At 36.4% G+C, this 17,242-nt stretch overlaps 1 protein-coding gene across 1 annotated transcript in view; it reads left to right on the forward strand.

Annotated features, from left to right (window-relative positions):
• Positions 1-17,242, forward strand: part of atcayb (ATCAY kinesin light chain interacting caytaxin b) — a 53,353-nt gene that overhangs the window by 20,357 nt on the left and 15,754 nt on the right. The window contains exons 5-9 of the mRNA XM_056445992.1: positions 2,255-2,404; positions 6,491-6,593; positions 9,354-9,485; positions 10,178-10,264; positions 14,911-15,009. Of these exons, the coding sequence (XP_056301967.1) occupies positions 2,255-2,404; positions 6,491-6,593; positions 9,354-9,485; positions 10,178-10,264; positions 14,911-15,009 (571 nt within the window). The remainder of the gene's footprint in view (positions 1-2,254; positions 2,405-6,490; positions 6,594-9,353; positions 9,486-10,177; positions 10,265-14,910; positions 15,010-17,242) is intronic.

A 17,242-nucleotide genomic window follows, 5' to 3' on the forward strand; every position in this document is an offset into this window, starting at 1 on the left:
CTATTGTGCTTAAGTAATTTTTTTTAGTATCTGGTTGTCTTAACTTTAAAGTCTGCATGAAAAGGAAGTTGATTCTTTTATTGAGTTTAAGTTGAGACTTTTATTTCAATATGTTAATGCATCTAAAATGGCTTTATGCACAGGCACTTTTCATTTTGAATAAGCCTGCTCAGGCTATTCTGCCATTATAAACTCACCACGCAAAATAAGCATTGTATGTTTTGATTTCACACAGACTTTAAAATCTTAAACTGTTTGGTAACCATGGTAATTTAAAAAATATTCCATTCCGATTGGAAATATGTCATCGTATTGAAATAAAAGTCTGCAGCAGCTTCCAGTTCACACTGACTTTAAGTACATTAAAAGTGAAGTACACTCACAGGCCACTTTATTAGGTACACCTTACTAGTATCAGGTTGGACTCTCTTTTGCCTTCAGAACTGCCTTAATACTTCATGGCATAGATTCAACAGGGTACTGGAAATATTCCTCAGAGACTTTGCTCCATATTGACATGATAGCATCACACAGTTACTGCAGATTTGTCGGCTGCACATCCATGATGAGAATCTCCCGTTCCACCACATCCCAAAGGTGCTCTATTGGATTGAGCTCTGGTGACTGTGGTGGCCATTTGAGTACAGTGAACTCATTGTCATGTTCAAGAAACCAGTCTGAGATGATTCACGCTTTATGACATGGTGCGTTATCCTGCTGGAAGTAGCCATCAGTAGATGTGGTCATAAAGGGATGGACATGGTCAGCAGCAATACTCAGGTAGGCTGTGGTGTTGACATGATGCTCAAATGGTACTAATGACTGTATGAACATGGCTCCAATATCACATTGTAAGAGTTCAGCTGTCATAATGTCAGACTGAGCGTCAATAAACACCCCCGGGTTTGACATCATTCACCCGTGACACTATCCCGCGTTCTGAAATGATTCCTCACAGCAAACGTAAACAATCTGTAGCGGCATTTTTGCACACAGTGTGTCTCAATAATAAAACCAGGAAGATAAAAAACTGTTTGGACATTTATTTTTTAAATTTATTTATTTATTTATTTATTTATACAGGGACAATGTACAACATGACATGTTGTGCCAGAGTTAGCTATAAAGCTAATTTACATCTGCAGTCCCTGGGCAGGAAGTTGTAACAAATTTAACAGTAAAAAATAATACAATATACACTTACAGTACAATAAATACAATACATCATTGTCAATAAAATCAAATCAGTGGCTGCATATCTGATTTTGTTTAAGCCAAATTTTAAGAACAATTTAAAACTGATTAAAAGTGGTACTCTCTCTGATATACACTGGTATTTTATTCCATCTTTCTGCTGCTTTAACTGAAAAAAACTTATTGTCCAAAAGCAGTTCTCCTAAGCTTAACCGAACAATCACCTCTAACCGATGACCTAGTCTGTCTTATATTCTCCTTGCTGACAATCACACATTGTTTAAGGGGTGGTGGTGCAAGATCATTAAATATTTTATACATTAAACACACATCAACATAAAATAAAAAACTGTCGAATGTTAGTAATTTATGTTGTGCAATACAGTTACAATGATGATAGCTCCTTGGCTTTTTAGCTAAAATTTTAACAGTTTGTTTATATATAACATACAATGGTTTTAATGTTGTAATGTTCGTGTGGGACCAGCTTGTAGCACAATAAGATAAGTGAGGGAAAATCATTGCATTCATAAAAAGTTTAGCATTTCCCTGCGGTCATTTGAATTGTCGCACCGGATTGTTTCATCAGATTCGGAGCTCCTATTGGTTCTTGGATTGACGCTCATCACAGCTGTTGTCATACTGCAGGAAAGTGTCTGAAATCTTCTAACACTGCCAGAACTTCATCAGAGGAAAATATGATGACAACTGGCATTAATCAGCTGTCTGTGAACATGTCAAAGATCACAGATTTTAGCCTAGGATTTCAGGAATCTTTTAGGATTTCCTAAATTTGTCTTAATGACAAAATCGTCGCTGAAATCTCACAGTGTGAGCAGGGATTAAAAAAAACCTTCTCCTGTATTTTGAGTTTGGACTCCAATATCTTGGTCAACCACTAGGTCAGTACAGCAGCTTTAAGTAAAATTGCAAAACAGGACTATCTACTTCTACTGGAATAGTTTATTATTTCCTCCACCACTGATCGATTTGACCAAGCAAACGCAGACCGTATTGCACTTTTGTGGCTCAGGAGATTTTTCTTCATGTTTTGGTACAGATGACACTCCGGTGGCGAGTGCGAAGGGTCCGGGTGGAGATGATGGCGACGGGACGGGGCGTCTGTGGAGAAGTGTGATCATCGGGGATCAGGAACACAGGATAGACATGCAGGCGATCAGACCGTACCTGCGCGTCGTCACACATGGAGGTCAGTGTTCTTGTACCTGCTCATCTCAACATACAATGTAAAACTACACTCATTTACCCACAGAATATAACCTTCGAGGACAACTTAATACACAAGTACACTTCATTATGGGCGAATCAGATTTTTTTGTCCACATGTGACTCAGATCAGTGAGATCAGTGAGATCTTTATAACATTCTTTTCAGGATTTTCACCTTTAATTGATATTACAGTTGAGAGTATTGACAGGAAAGTGTGGGGAGCAGAGAGAGGGTAAGGATCGGCGTAGGACCACGAGGTGGGAATCGAACTCAGGTCGCCGTGAGCACCGGAGTGCATGTGTCGACACACTAACCACTACACCACTGGTGCCGACTCAGAACTGTTTTTGTCTTGACAGTGTGAACAGCCCAAAATGCATGAAATCTGATCTTTTCAATTAAGAATTGGGCTACAAATATATGTAGTATTAAATCAGACACAGATCTGGTGTTTTGCAGTGCGACCGCAGTGTAAACGGTTATCATGTGACTTTTACATAATCTTTGAGCGACGTGCGTCATCATTCTGTGCTGCAGACATCATCTACTCCTCTGCAGCATAGTAGAATAGCACACAGGGCGATTACTTTACCACAGAAAGTTGGTTGTTCATTTTGAAAAAGGCAAAACTGATGCTTGTTAACCAATCTGGTTAACATTGGGGCACGGGTTGAACGCGAAGCTGAAGAGCGTCAGGAGGTGTTGCGGATAGGGGATCCATGTGAAAAGGAGGAACACTTTCATTTTAAGTATGACCTTTCTCTCCGGGAGAAAAAATGGCAGGTGCTCAAGCACCCAAACCCCCTTCTGCACGTGTCTGTTGTTTATAACGAAGAAAAATTAAATAACGCTGCAAAACAGAGATAAACCAACTTAACAGTTCTGTCTGCAGCTGCTCATTAACCCTTGATCAGAAAGACGCGCACCACGGTTGTCATAAATCACCAATGATCAGTGTTTTCAATCACAACAGACTTATTTTAGGTTTCAAATGCTGAAATACACATTAGTAGTAGCAGAAAGACCCTTTACAGTTCATGAAATTCATCACGGTTGTCTGTGAAAAGGGCAATAATCATATAAGCATGATCTGACAACATGCTTGCTACATACTGTACACACACTGTGTGCATAATCAGACATTTTGTTTTGTCCATTCCTGTACTTTTGCGCATGCAGGTCAGTTCGGGACGATGATCTGTTCACACAGCAAATCTGATATTGGTCACATTTATAAGGGCAGTGTGAACAGCTATGCAAAAAAACAGATCTGAGAAAAAATCTGATTTCAGCACTAAGCCTTGCAGTGTGAACGTAGCCGTAGACATCACCTATATGCTATCTAACTGCAGTTTAACTATGCTTATATATAATAACTTTAACTGTTAAAAGCTGTTAGTTACTAGTTAATTTAATTAGCAACTAATAAAGTTATGGTAACGAAAACTTTTCTGATTTTGATTGTAATGCAATAATGTGCACCTTTTTTAAAAGCTGCTTTGAAATAATAACTATTGTGTGAAAAGCGCTATATGAGCAGTTTTACAATTTTTAGAAAACATTTTGAGGTCAATATTATTAAGCAATATTTTTTTCGATCGTCTACAGCAGTGGTTCTCAAACTGGGGGTCGCGACCCCTGCAGGGGTCGCAGAATAATTTCAAGAGGTCGCGAGAGTGATTTAAAAATTGTGTAATTTTCAGTGATTATAATATATATTTTTCAGTATTACAAGTGAAAGCTACTATTTTCTGATTTTTAAAAGATATTACTGATGAATTCATAAAGTATTTAGGACACATTCAGGCAGAATGCATCTTTGTACTTGAAACGCAGCGCTCAGGAACAGTTTAAAACTGTTGTCATGTCAACTTGCTGCAGTAAACAAAGCCGGCAACGCTTGTCCCGCCTTCGCTCTCTTCTTATTGGCCCACTGCGCTAGACTGAATCATTCAGTCAACGCCTTCTGCCTTCAGATGACAGGAGATACAACCGTGAAAATGTAACGCGCTGAAGATGAGAGAATGAAAACAACACTGACAGATTTAGATTTAGAAACCAGCTAAAGCTACAAATAATGGCACGTCTGATTACTGATCATGTGCTGAATGTTAATCCGCCATCTACACTTTTCAAAGAGTGGATAAGCCTTACATTGGCTTCAAGTCTGCCATGAAAATAACTAAAGCGTTCCTGTAAAGTCTGTGGGACGGAACTTTCAGGTAACAGTTTGCCACATCTACACATTTTAAGCACGATAGGTTCTGTTTAATCCTTTATTTAATGGCCAGACGCTGTCAGCCATGCAAGTGGCAGCTATATGTAAAATTTAACACCACATACACCATCGCAAAAGGACTTGCACTGACTAAGATTAAACTAATATTGCAGCTCATGAAAAGACCGGTATTGCAATTAAAATGATGTAAAAAAATAAACAGGTATATGTCAAAAGCATCTGTGCAATATCAGACACAGCACAGTTAACGTATTGGTAACAGATTCATTAATAAATTCATGTCAAGCAGTCCGTGCAGGGCCGGTGAGCGGTTCGTCCGTGTAACTTTTGGTCACTCAATTATGCTATAAAAATGTGTTTTCTTGTGATAACGGGATTTCATTGAGACATATTTTCCTCACGCATGCCTATATATATTTTGCTTGTTAGTCTTGATTAGTGTTGATATCAAATGCAATAAATCTGTTTATAAAACTTAAAATAAGTTATTTTTATTGTTTGTATTTGCTTTGGTAGTGGGGGGTCGCGAGTTCTTGACGATCTTGCATTGGGGGTCGCTGGCTTAAAAGTTTGAGAACTACTGGTCTACAGAACAAACCACTGTTATACACTAGCTATGTTTCCATTCAAAAATGCGACTGAACTTTATACGCAAAACTGGATTATCGCAATAAAGACGTGTGAATAAAGCAGCGTTTCCATCCAACGAGTCAAAGCGAACAAAATCGTCACTTACTGATTAACTGGCACCAAATATCAACAGTAAAAACTGAATTTACTGCGGTAGGAGAAGCTGCGTCAATCTTTTCTTCATCTAATAAACGACTTGCGCCTCAGAAGGCAGTCCTGACACAGTGAACACGCGGTGGCATTTGAAGGTGTCATACGCGGAGCACAGACGCTGTTGATTCTGGAGGTCATTAATATAATAACACTAAACAGTAAGGCGTTTTAGAATGAGCAAAACAACAGTTGAGATGGTTTACAGTGTGCTCAGCCTGCTGGTTTGTCCATTCACACGCATTTTCCTCATCACATGATCTCTTATAACAAAATCACATGACCTTTAATGCGCATACTGAAATTTGTGCGGTAAAAGTGTCTCCATCGTAGTGTATGCGCATCTTTTCTTATCGAATAAAAAGTTTATCCTACTCAGTCATGCGCAGAAGTTTTTTTATCCGTATTTTCAAAATTGATGCGCATCATGGCGTTTCCATCAACCTTTTTTTTTTAATGCGCATATGCAAAATGTGCATAAAAATAGGTGGATGGAAACATAGCTAATGACTTGCCTAATTACCCTAACTTGCCTAATTAACCTAGTTAAGCCTTTAAATGTTACTTTAACCTGGATACTAGTATCATGAAAAATATCTAGTCAAATATTATTTACTGTCATCATGGAAAAGATCAAAGAAATCAGTTACTAGAAATGAGTTACTAAAACTATTATGATTAGAAATGTTGAAAACAATCAAGTCAGGGTAATTAGGCAAGTCATTGTATAACAGTGGTTTGTTCTGTAGATAATCGAAACAAATATTACTTAAGGGGGCTAATAATATCGACCACTACTTTTATTCTAGCCAAAATAAAACAAATAAGACTTTCTCCAGAAGAAAAAATATTATAAGACATACTGTGAAAAACTGCTCGCACTGTTAAACATCATTTGGGAAATATTTCTACTAAAAATTCACAGGAGGAGAGTGAATAACTTTGGCTTTAATTGTATATATGAAATCCAAGGTCATTTGTATAGAAACAGAAGAGATTCATGAACATGGAAACTATTAACCTTGAATTTCTCTCTGGTGTTGACAGGTTATTATGGTGAAGGGCTGAACGCCATCATTGTGTTTGCGGCCTGTTTCCTGCCTGACAGCAGCTGCGCAGACTACAACTACATCATGGAGAATCTCTTCCTGTAAGACACAAACACAACATTCAGTGTGTTCATATGGTAAAAGAAGTGTGCTGAGCATTTGCACTCAAAATAACACAGACTAATGTGTCTTCAAGAGACTAGAAGTGAACAAAGATGCCTTTAAAAAAAAATTCATTCATTTTCCTTCGGCTTAGTCCCTTATTTATCAGCGGTCACCACAGCGGAATGAACCGCCAACTATTCCAGAATTTGTTTTGCGCAATGGATGCCCTTCCAGCCACAACCTAGTACTGGAAAACATCCATACACTCTCACATTCACACACACTCATACACTACGGCCAATTTAGTTAATCAATTCCCCTATAGTGCATGTGTTTGGACTGTGGGGGAAACTGGAGCACCCGGAGGAAACCCACGCCAACACGGGGAGAACATGCAAACTCCACACAGAAATGACAACTGACCAGCTGGGACTCGAACCAGCCACCTTCTTGCTGTGAGGCGACAGTGCTAACCAATGTGAACTCCTCATAATAATAATAATAATAATAATAATAATAATAATAATATATATTTACTTTTTTTTATTATTATATATGAGTGAACCAGATCAGAATCAAGTTTTGAGTTAAACATTTTCAAATATTATTTACTGTAATTTTGAGCTTAGCAGTTTCTTTGTTTGTTTTATTACTCCAGCCAAACTGAACAAAATGAGAAAAAGATTATAGGAAATACTGTGAAAAAATAATTTAAATAATAGTCAAATAATTTTGGCTTTAACTGTATATTCTATCACAGGATATATGTTTCATATTATTTTTATTTTTTTTAATTAATTTATTTTTATTTTGTAATTATATTGTAAGTTTAATAATATAAATAATTCTGGAAAAACTAAACACATTGATAAACACAAATGAGAAATGTTTTTAAATGAAAATGTAATTTAATAACATATATGATATGCAATGATATTTCTGTGTGATTTTTGTATGTGTATGATTTGTTTTATTGTTCTTTTTTTTCCAGGAATGATGCAATAAGTTGTACAATAAGCCCGTCATTTAGAATGATAGAAAAGAAACGTTCCTTTTAAAATGTGTATTCATCAAATGATTATGAAAATGCTGAAAAAAGACATAAAGCAGCACATTAGTCGAAAATAAATACATTAAAAAATCAACCTATCAGATGCTGAAGACTGGACTATTCATTTATTCATTCATTTTCCTTCGGCTTAGTCCCTTATTTATCAGGGGTCGCCACGGTGGAATGAACCACCAACTATTCCAGCATATGTTTTACGCAGCGGATGCCTTTCCAGCTGCAACCCAGTAATGGGAAACACCCATTCACACACACACTCATACACTACGGCCAATTTTGCTTACCCAATACATTCAATAGCACATGTGTCTGGACTGTGTAGGAACCCACGCAAACACGGGGAGAACATGCAAACTCCACACAGAAATGCCAACTGGCCCAGCAAGGACTCGAACCAGTGACCTTCTTGCTGTGAGGCCACAGTGCTAACTACTGAGCCACCGAGCCACCAAGACTGGACTAATGATGCTGAAAATTCAGCTTTACATCCCAAAAATAGATTGTATTTTAAAAGACATTCAAAATGTAATTAGAACTTTAAAATGTGAATGTTAATATTCAATTGTAATAACTTTTCACAATAGTGTTGTTTCTATCGTCAGTGAAGAACACTCAAAAGTTTTGATAAAGCAGCTAATTTACAGCCTCATGCTTTATTTCTCTTGAAATAAGAGTTCTACTAGAATGCATAACTGAGCGATTATCCAACATTATGGACGTGACACTTGCAGTAAAAACTCAAAACACACGTAGAAAGCATGTGCTAACATTATACTGAAACATCTGTTTATATCTTCCACACAACAAGTTCTGGGATCAGAAAAATATCAGTCTGTAAACATGTTTTATATTTTAAATGAGGGAAATAAACATCAGTGTTGCCAGATTTAGCTGATTCCAGCCCGAAAGCTGTCGAAAAACTGCTGAAAACCAAAAAGGCCGCCCAACACTCAATACACTATAATAACCTGGCTTGAGGCTGAGGGGTGGGGTAGGGTGGAGATGGGGGCATTGAGATCGTGTCGGGGAGGAGATCACAAGCGTTTCTTCACTGTTCTAAGTGTATGTATGCGAAGAACGGGGACTAAGGCATCTCTTTGGGAGATCAAAACGGGTTTATAAGGGCAGACCGGGGCTGGCGGGCACGCCGTTGCAAAACCGCCCATTTTCACTGTCATTTTTTACCTGCATAAATAAATTCAAAACCTGATAAACATAAATTCAACACAGATAAACATGCGTTATAAATGTGACCAAAAAAGTCTGAGTTTACAGTCTACAACATACTTTGTAGAAATTCTGTGAATTGAACTGCACAACCTGAAAAAAACAATGCTAATCTAAAGGATAAGAGTTGACTGACATCAGAACAACCATGACTGATTTTATTTTATCTGACATTTTATAAGGGAAAAAGCTTCAGGATGGATGTGAAATTCTCTCTGTTATGGATGTGATGGATGTGAAATCGGCACTTGTGTGACTTTGGTAAATCAAATATAATAGTTTGAAAACACTGACAGACATTTTAGAGTATTTCTAAAGTACTGTAAAATACAAGCCTACACAAAAAAACCTAGAAAGGGTTTCGGTGTTTTGGTAAAAACTTAATTATTTTCATGGCAAAGTTGACATTTGTATGGGATTGCTCATCTTTAATTTGAGTTGTATTACTGTATGTGTGCAGGTACGTGATCAGTAGTTTGGAGCTGCTGGTTGCAGAGGACTATATGATCATCTATCTGAACGGAGCCACGCCACGCAGGAGAATGCCAGGCATCAGCTGGTTAAAGAGATGCTACCAGATGATCGAAAGACGGTACACACACACATGCATGAGCAACACTGAGACAGAGCTGATTCTTCATTAAAGGAGACCTATTATGCAAAAATGACTTTTATATGGGGTTTAAACACAGGTGTGTGGCAGCAGTGTGTGAATATAAGCAGCTTCTAATAGTACAAATGTATTAACTTTATCGTTTATAATCAGACTTGATAAAAACAGTCTGCAGAAACACTTTGATTCTCCATTTGTACGTGTCATCAGAGGGGGAAGCCCCGCCCACTAGTGACCATCTCTCCCTCATTAGCATAGGATGTTAGTCTTGTTTTGAATCTGCCACTAGGCTGACACACAGGCATGTGTAGCTCCGCCCTCTTTTTAAAAGAGACCAATCTTATTTGAATTTAAAGCGACAGTTGCCAAAACACCACAATCAGGACCAAAGCATAAAAGGGTCATTTTCAGAGAGCTATTAAACATTATGTGTGTGGTTATTTTGAGCTGAAGCTTCACACACACTCTAGAGACACCAGAGACTTATTTTACAGCTTGCAAAATGGGGCATAATAGATTCCTCTTCATTTAATTACAATTTGAATGATGTAATAGGTAGTAAATAATAATTTACCCAAGACTTGACCCACGTTTTTGGTTTTTGATGTAGGATTTGACAATAATTGTGTTAAGATGATAATATTGAGTGTCTTTATTCTGTGATCCTCCAGGTTAAGGAAGAATCTGAAATGTCTGATCATTGCACATCCCACCTGGTTCATCCGCACGGTTCTGGCCATCTCACGGCCATTCGTCAAGTAAGAAAACTGCAAATGTGTATTATCATAATCACATACAGGACACTGGCGGTCAAATTCTAGAATAATTCAGATCTCTTAACACTTCTCCACTCCTCATTCAGGCTCATGCTCTTTAGGGACCACAGGCAACAAAATATATCTATCTATAGTTTTTTTAATAAATGGAATCGTTCATTAATGTATCTACTCTACATATGAGCACTCTTTGGATGATTTATATATGTACAGTCAATCCTGAAATTATTCATATGTAGTGTATATATGTTTTATTTTAATAAGCAGCAGCTTGCTCTTCGCAACTCTCACATGGTCGCCCACTGAAGCCAAGCAGGGCTGCGCCTGGTCAGTACCTGGATGGAAGACCACATGGGAAATCCTAGCACTAGGTTATTGCCAGATGTGGTGTGTGTGAGACCAGCAGGGGGTGCTCTGGGTCTGTGTGGGTCCTAATGCCCTAGTTAGTATATTGACAGGGACTCTATACTGCTCAGTAAGCACCGTCTTTCGGATGAGACGTTAATCCGAGGTCCTGACTCTCTGTGGTTATTAAAAATCCAGGATGTCCTTTGAAAAAGAGTAAGGGTGTAACCCCGGTGTCCTGGCCAAATTTGCCCACTGGCCTCTGTCCATCATGACCCCATAACCATCCCCATATCATAGCTTGCTTCATCACTTTGTCTCCTCTCCACCAAAAAGCTGGTGTGTGGTTTGCAAACTGGTGTGATGTGGCTGCCGTCGCATCATCCAGGTGGATGCTTCACACTGGTGGTGGATGAGGAGATTCCCTCCAAAAATGTGTAAAACACTTTGAATGTCCAGAAAAGCGCTATATAAATGTGAGGAATTATTATTATTATTATTATTATTATTATTATTATTATTATTATTTCCACTCCCCATTTAGGCATATATATATATATATATATATATATATATATATATATATATATATATATATATATATATATATATATATATATATATATATATATATATATATATATATATGTATGTATGTGTGTGTGTGTGTGTGTATATCTGTAGATGTATAGATATATATATATATATATATATATATATATATATATATATATATATAGATAGATAGATAGATAGATAGATAGATAGATAGATAGATAGATAGATAGATAGATAGATAGATAGATAGATAGATAGATAGATAGATAGATAGATAGATATATATAGATATGTATGTGTATATATATATATATATATATATATATATATATATATATATATGTATATATATATATATATATGTATATATGTGTGTGTGTATGTATGTATATATGTGTGTGTATATATATATATATATATATATATATATATATATATATATATATATATATATATATATATATATATATATATATATATATATATATATATATATATATATATATATATATTATATATACATATATAGATAGATATGTATACATATATATAGATAGATATGTATGTGTGTATATATAGATGTATGTATATATATATATATATATATATATATATATATATATATATATATATATATATATATATATATATATATATGTATGTGTGTGTATGTATATGTATGTATGTACAGTCAATCCTAAAATTATTCATGCCCCTGGCAAATTCAAACTGTAAAATAGTGTATATATATTTTATTTATTTATTTTTGGTAACACTTTAGTTTAACACTTTAGTTTAAGTAACAAATCACAGCATTTACTACTGGCTTAAGATATTAACTGTTTATTAGATCTTATCTTACATTCCTAATCCTAAACCCAACTACTACCTTATTAACTATTAATAAGCAGATAATTAGTAGATTATTAAGCTAAAAGTCTTGTACAGTACATTAACACATAGTGTGGCCATATTTTTACATATGATATCATACAAAAACAGGTTTTTATGCAAAAATTCACTTCATAAAAGACTCAGAATTCTGACTTTCATTCATGAGGATAACATGGATAATTTGACATGGTTTAGTGTAAGAGGTTTGTCCATTTAAAGTCTAATATTTTCATTTTCACCAGTAGATGGCTGCAGAGCTCCACTATTTGCTATTTGACAAACTTAAGGTTATCTTCAAGTTTTCATTCGGTTGGATTCATACAGTATCTCAACAGAAATCATAATTAGAGTAATAAAAATGACTTTTCTTCTGAAGACTGAAGTCATGGGATTTTGTTTATTTATAAAAATGCAGAACCATTTTATTTACTTTGTTGACAGAGCGCCGCTTCATTTCTGCCTATTGTTTCTGATATTAATGAGTTTTAGTTTTTTTTTTTGTGATCAAATTTTTATTGAACAGTTGAAAATAATCTTGCATGCATAGTTATAGACGAGGATACCAACCAACTGCGTTTTCTATTATTACCCCAACCCACCCCTGGTGAAAATAATAAATAATTAACTAAAAAAGGAAATAAATCAGAGCAAAAAACAAAAAGAGAGAATAATAATAATAGTTTAAAAAAAAGGTAGAATACCTACATAAATAAATAAATTAACCTCTGCATTTAACTTCTTACAATATCACTTTTAACAAAGGTAGATAAACTTTCTTTAGACTTTTACACGTAGGTTAAATAAAATACAAAGAGAAAAATCACAATAGCAGATCTTTTATCTTGGTTATTGCACATATCCCTGAAGTATTAGCTTTTCTAGAAGCACCATGCATCCTTGCCACAGACAGTTCCATATTTGTGATGTCCAAGAACATATACATCCAGTGTTAGCGGTCCAGGGAGTGTGGAGGCTGCCAACGTAAAGCTAACATTTTTTTAGCTGCTGTTAGAGCAGAAAATAATTTCTTTTTCTGAACTAAAGAAAAGTCAAAGGAGGAATCATTATTTAAAAGGAAAAGCTTAGGACAACCAGTATTCCAGTGTCCTTCAAGGTCAGTGACACATTATCCCAAAAGTTAATTACTTCAGGATAATCCCAAAACATTTGTTTGTATGTACCTATGACATCTCTGAGCAGAAATTACAATTGGGAGAAGATGTTAGTTTCATTAAGTGATGCTTCCTAGGAATGAAGTCAATTCTTTCAATCATTTTGTAATGAATTAGCTGATGATTAGGGTTCTTTGAGGTAAGTTTAAAGCAGGGGTCACCAATCTCAGTCCAGGGGCGCCGATGTCCCTGCAGAGTTTAGCTCCAACTTGCCTTAACACACCTGCCTGGATGTTTCAAGTATACCTAGTAAGACCTTGATTAGCTTGTTCAGGTGTGTTTGATTACAGTTGGAGCTAAAATCTGTAGGGCACCGGCCCTCCAGGAACAAGTTTGGTGACCCCTGGTTTAAAGTTAGTCCATTTACCCCTGGTTTCACGAACAAGGTTTAAGACTAGTCAAGATTAAATTGCATGTTTGAGCTGTCTCAACTCAAAATAACTTGAAGTGAGATGTCCTAAAATACGCCAGTGTCATTTTTTGTCTCCAGGTGCACATCAGTAATATATTTTTCTAAGGCCATTTTAATTAATGTGGTTTAAATAGCCTAATTTAACTAAGGCCTAGGCTTAATCTAAACCCTGTTTGTGAAACTGGGCCATAGAGTCCCAACATAAGCCATCAACATTTGTAGAAGAGTTTGTGTCACACAATTCTTTATGCCGGATGTTCATAATTGCTAATTTTTTGTGTGATGCCTCTAAAAATTAAAAAGATACAGAGCAGATACTAGACCTTTCGTATTTACTTGTAATGTCAAAGTACTGTGAATTCTAATGGAGGGAATGTTTACTCCCCACGGGACACCATAAGCTTTCATTGCAGATCAAAAGATGTCCCTGGAAGATTTTATTGTGCCTTCAGATCACTAAAGGAGCGCATGCCGTCTTCCCCCTAAATGTCTGCTAAAGTGTGAATGCCTCTGTCGCTCCACTCTGGGAAAATAAAAGGCTTATTTTCTGTGAGAAGTCCTTGATTATGAAATATAGGGTTATGGGAATGCCATTTAATATTCATCCACTCATTCATTCATTTTCTTTTTGGCTTAATTCCTTTATTAATCTGGGGTCGCCACAGTGGAATGAACCGCCAACTTATTCAGCATATGTTTTACGCAGCAGATGCTCTTCCAGCCGCAACCCAGTTCTGGGAAACACCAATACACACTCATTCTCACACACACTCAAACACAGTTCCCCTATAGCGCATGTGTTTGAACTGTGGGGGAAACCGGGGCACCCGGAGGAAACCCACACCAACACGGGGAGAACATGCAAACTCTGCAAAGAAATGCCAACTGGCCCAGCCAGGACTCGAACCAGCTGCATTCTTGCTGTGAGGCGACAGTGCTAACCACTAAGGCACCGTGCCGCCTATGCAGACTCAATTTTTTTTAATTTTTTGGTTTGTTGGAAGAGTGCCACTTCTAGAAATGTCTGTCTGTCGTTTCTGATTTTAATGACACGTGTTAATTGTTTTTACAATATAATAAATACCAGATATAATTAGAATTTGTAGATCTAAAATGTAAGTTATTCCTGTGATTCATTACTCCAGTCTTCAGAAAGCTTTGTAATAGGCTGCTGACTGCCAGTGTAAACAGCTCCGGCGCTTTGTTGAACGTGTTTTTAATCAGCTTGTAATCTGTTCTCTCTGCAGTGTGAAGTTCATGGATAAGATCCGCTATGTGCAGAGTCTGGAGGAGCTGGCTCAGATTGTTCCTATGGAGCATGTGCAGATTCCTGAGTGTGTGTTGCAGTAAGTCAACTTCACCAGCAGGAGGCGCACAGACACACATGTACACTGATGAACCAAAACATAGAGTTAAAGTCAGAATTATTAGCCCTGCTGTATATTTATTTCCCCAATGTCTGTTTAACAGAGAGTAGATTTTTTTCTAATAACTGATTTATTTTATCTTTGTCATGATGACAGTAAATAATATTTGACTAGATATTTTTCAGGATACTAGTATTCAGCTTAAAGTGACATTTATAGTAATTTACTTTATAGTGTATTTATAATTGTTATGGTTGTAGTAGTAGTTGTGGTTGTTGAAGAAGTAGTAATTTTTGTAGTAGTAGTAACAGTAGTAGTAGTAGTAGTAGTAGTAGACATTGTTGCAGTAGTATATGTTGTAGGAGTATCAGTAGTAGTAGACGTTTTTGTAGTAGTCGTTGTTGTAGCAGTAGTTGAAATAGTAGTATCAGTAGTAGTAGATGTTGTTGTAGTAGTAGTATATGTTGTAGTAGTATCAGTAGTAGTAGATGTTGTTGTAGTAGTAGTCGTTGTTGTAGTAGTATCAGTAGTAGTAGTAGACGTTGTTGTTGAAGTAGTAGTCATTGTAGTAGTAGTCGTAAAAGTATCAGTAGTCGCCGTTGTTGTAGTACAAGGGCGCCGCTAGGGGGGGAAGTTAGGATGATTCTAAGGGCCCATACATTTAGGGGTCCCCCAGAGACATTATCAAGGGCTCCTACCCCTCGTACCCCTCCCCCGCTCTTGACTTGCATCAGCATTCTCCCCCCCCCCCCCCCCCCCCCCCCCCAAATGCGATTAACCCCCCCTAACTTTCAAACGTGATCACCGCCACCCTCCCCGGTCTTCACTTTCAATTGCAATCAACCCCCCGCTCTTCACTTTCAAATGCAATCATCCCCCCGCACATTATCTGTATCAGTAATAGTACACGTTGTAGTAGTAGTAGTCGTTGTTTTAACTAGTATCAGTAGTAGTAGACGTTGTTGTAGTAGTAGATGTTGTTGTAGTAGTAGTAGTAGTAGTCGTTGTAGTAGTATCAGTAGTAGTAGACATTGTTGTAGTATCAGTAGTAATAGACGTTGTAGTAGTAGTAGTAGTAGACATTGTTGTAGTATCAGTAGTAATAGACGTTGTAGTAGTAGTAGTAGTAGACATTGTAGTAGTAGTAGTAGTAGTAGTAGACGTTGTAGTTGTTGTTGTAGTAGTAGTCGTCGTTGTAGTAGTATCAGTAGTAGTAGACATTGTTGTAGTATCAGTAGTAATAGACGTTGTAGTAGTAGTAGACATTGTTGTAGTATCAGTAGTAATAGACGTTGTAGTAGTAGTAGACATTGTTGTAGTATCAGTAGTAATAGACATTGTAGTAGTAGTAGTAGACATTGTTGTAGTATCAGTAGTAATAGACATTGTAGTAGTAGTAGTAGTAGTAGACGTTGTAGTAGATGTTGTTGTTGTTGTTGTAGTAGTAGTAGTAGTCGTCGTTGTAGTAGTATCAGTAGTAGTAGACATTGTTGTAGTATCAGTAGTAATAGACGTTGTAGTAGTAGTAGTAGACATTGTTGCAGTATCAGTAGCAATAGACGTTGTAGTAGTAGTAGACATAGTTGTAGTATCAGTAGTAATAGACGTTGTAGTAGTAGTAGACATTGTTGTAGTATCAGTAGTAATAGACGTTGTAGTAGTAGTAGTAGACATTGTTGTAGTATCAGTAGTAATAGACGTTGTAGTAGTAGTAGACATTGTAGTAGTAGTAGTAGTAGACGTTGTAGTGGATGTTGTTGTTGTTGTTGTAGTAGTAGTAGTAGTCGTCGTTGTAGTAGTATCAGTAGTAGTAGACATTGTTGTTGTATCAGTAGCAATAGACGTTGTAGTAGTAGTAGTAGTAGTCGTTGTAGTAGTATCAGTAGTAATAGACGTTGTAGTAGTAGACATTGTAGTAGTAGCAGCAGTAGTAGTTGTTGCTGTAGTAGTAGCATTAGTAATTGCTGTATCAGTAGTAGTAGTTGGTGTAGTACTTGATGTTATTATTATTATTATTTTTTAAATTGTTTAAAACTGCTTTATTCTAGCCGAAATAAAACAAATAAGACTTTCTCCAGAAGAAATAATATTATAGGAAATACTGTGAAAAATCCATTGCTTTGTTAAACCTCATTTGGGAATTTTTGAAAAAGAAAAGAAAATTTACAGGAGGGCAAATAATTTTGACTTTTGTTGGTTTTTTGTACCAAAA

This window comes from Danio aesculapii, chromosome 2 (genome assembly GCF_903798145.1).
Source record: "Danio aesculapii chromosome 2, fDanAes4.1, whole genome shotgun sequence".
Lineage (NCBI taxonomy): Eukaryota > Metazoa > Chordata > Actinopteri > Cypriniformes > Danionidae > Danio > Danio aesculapii.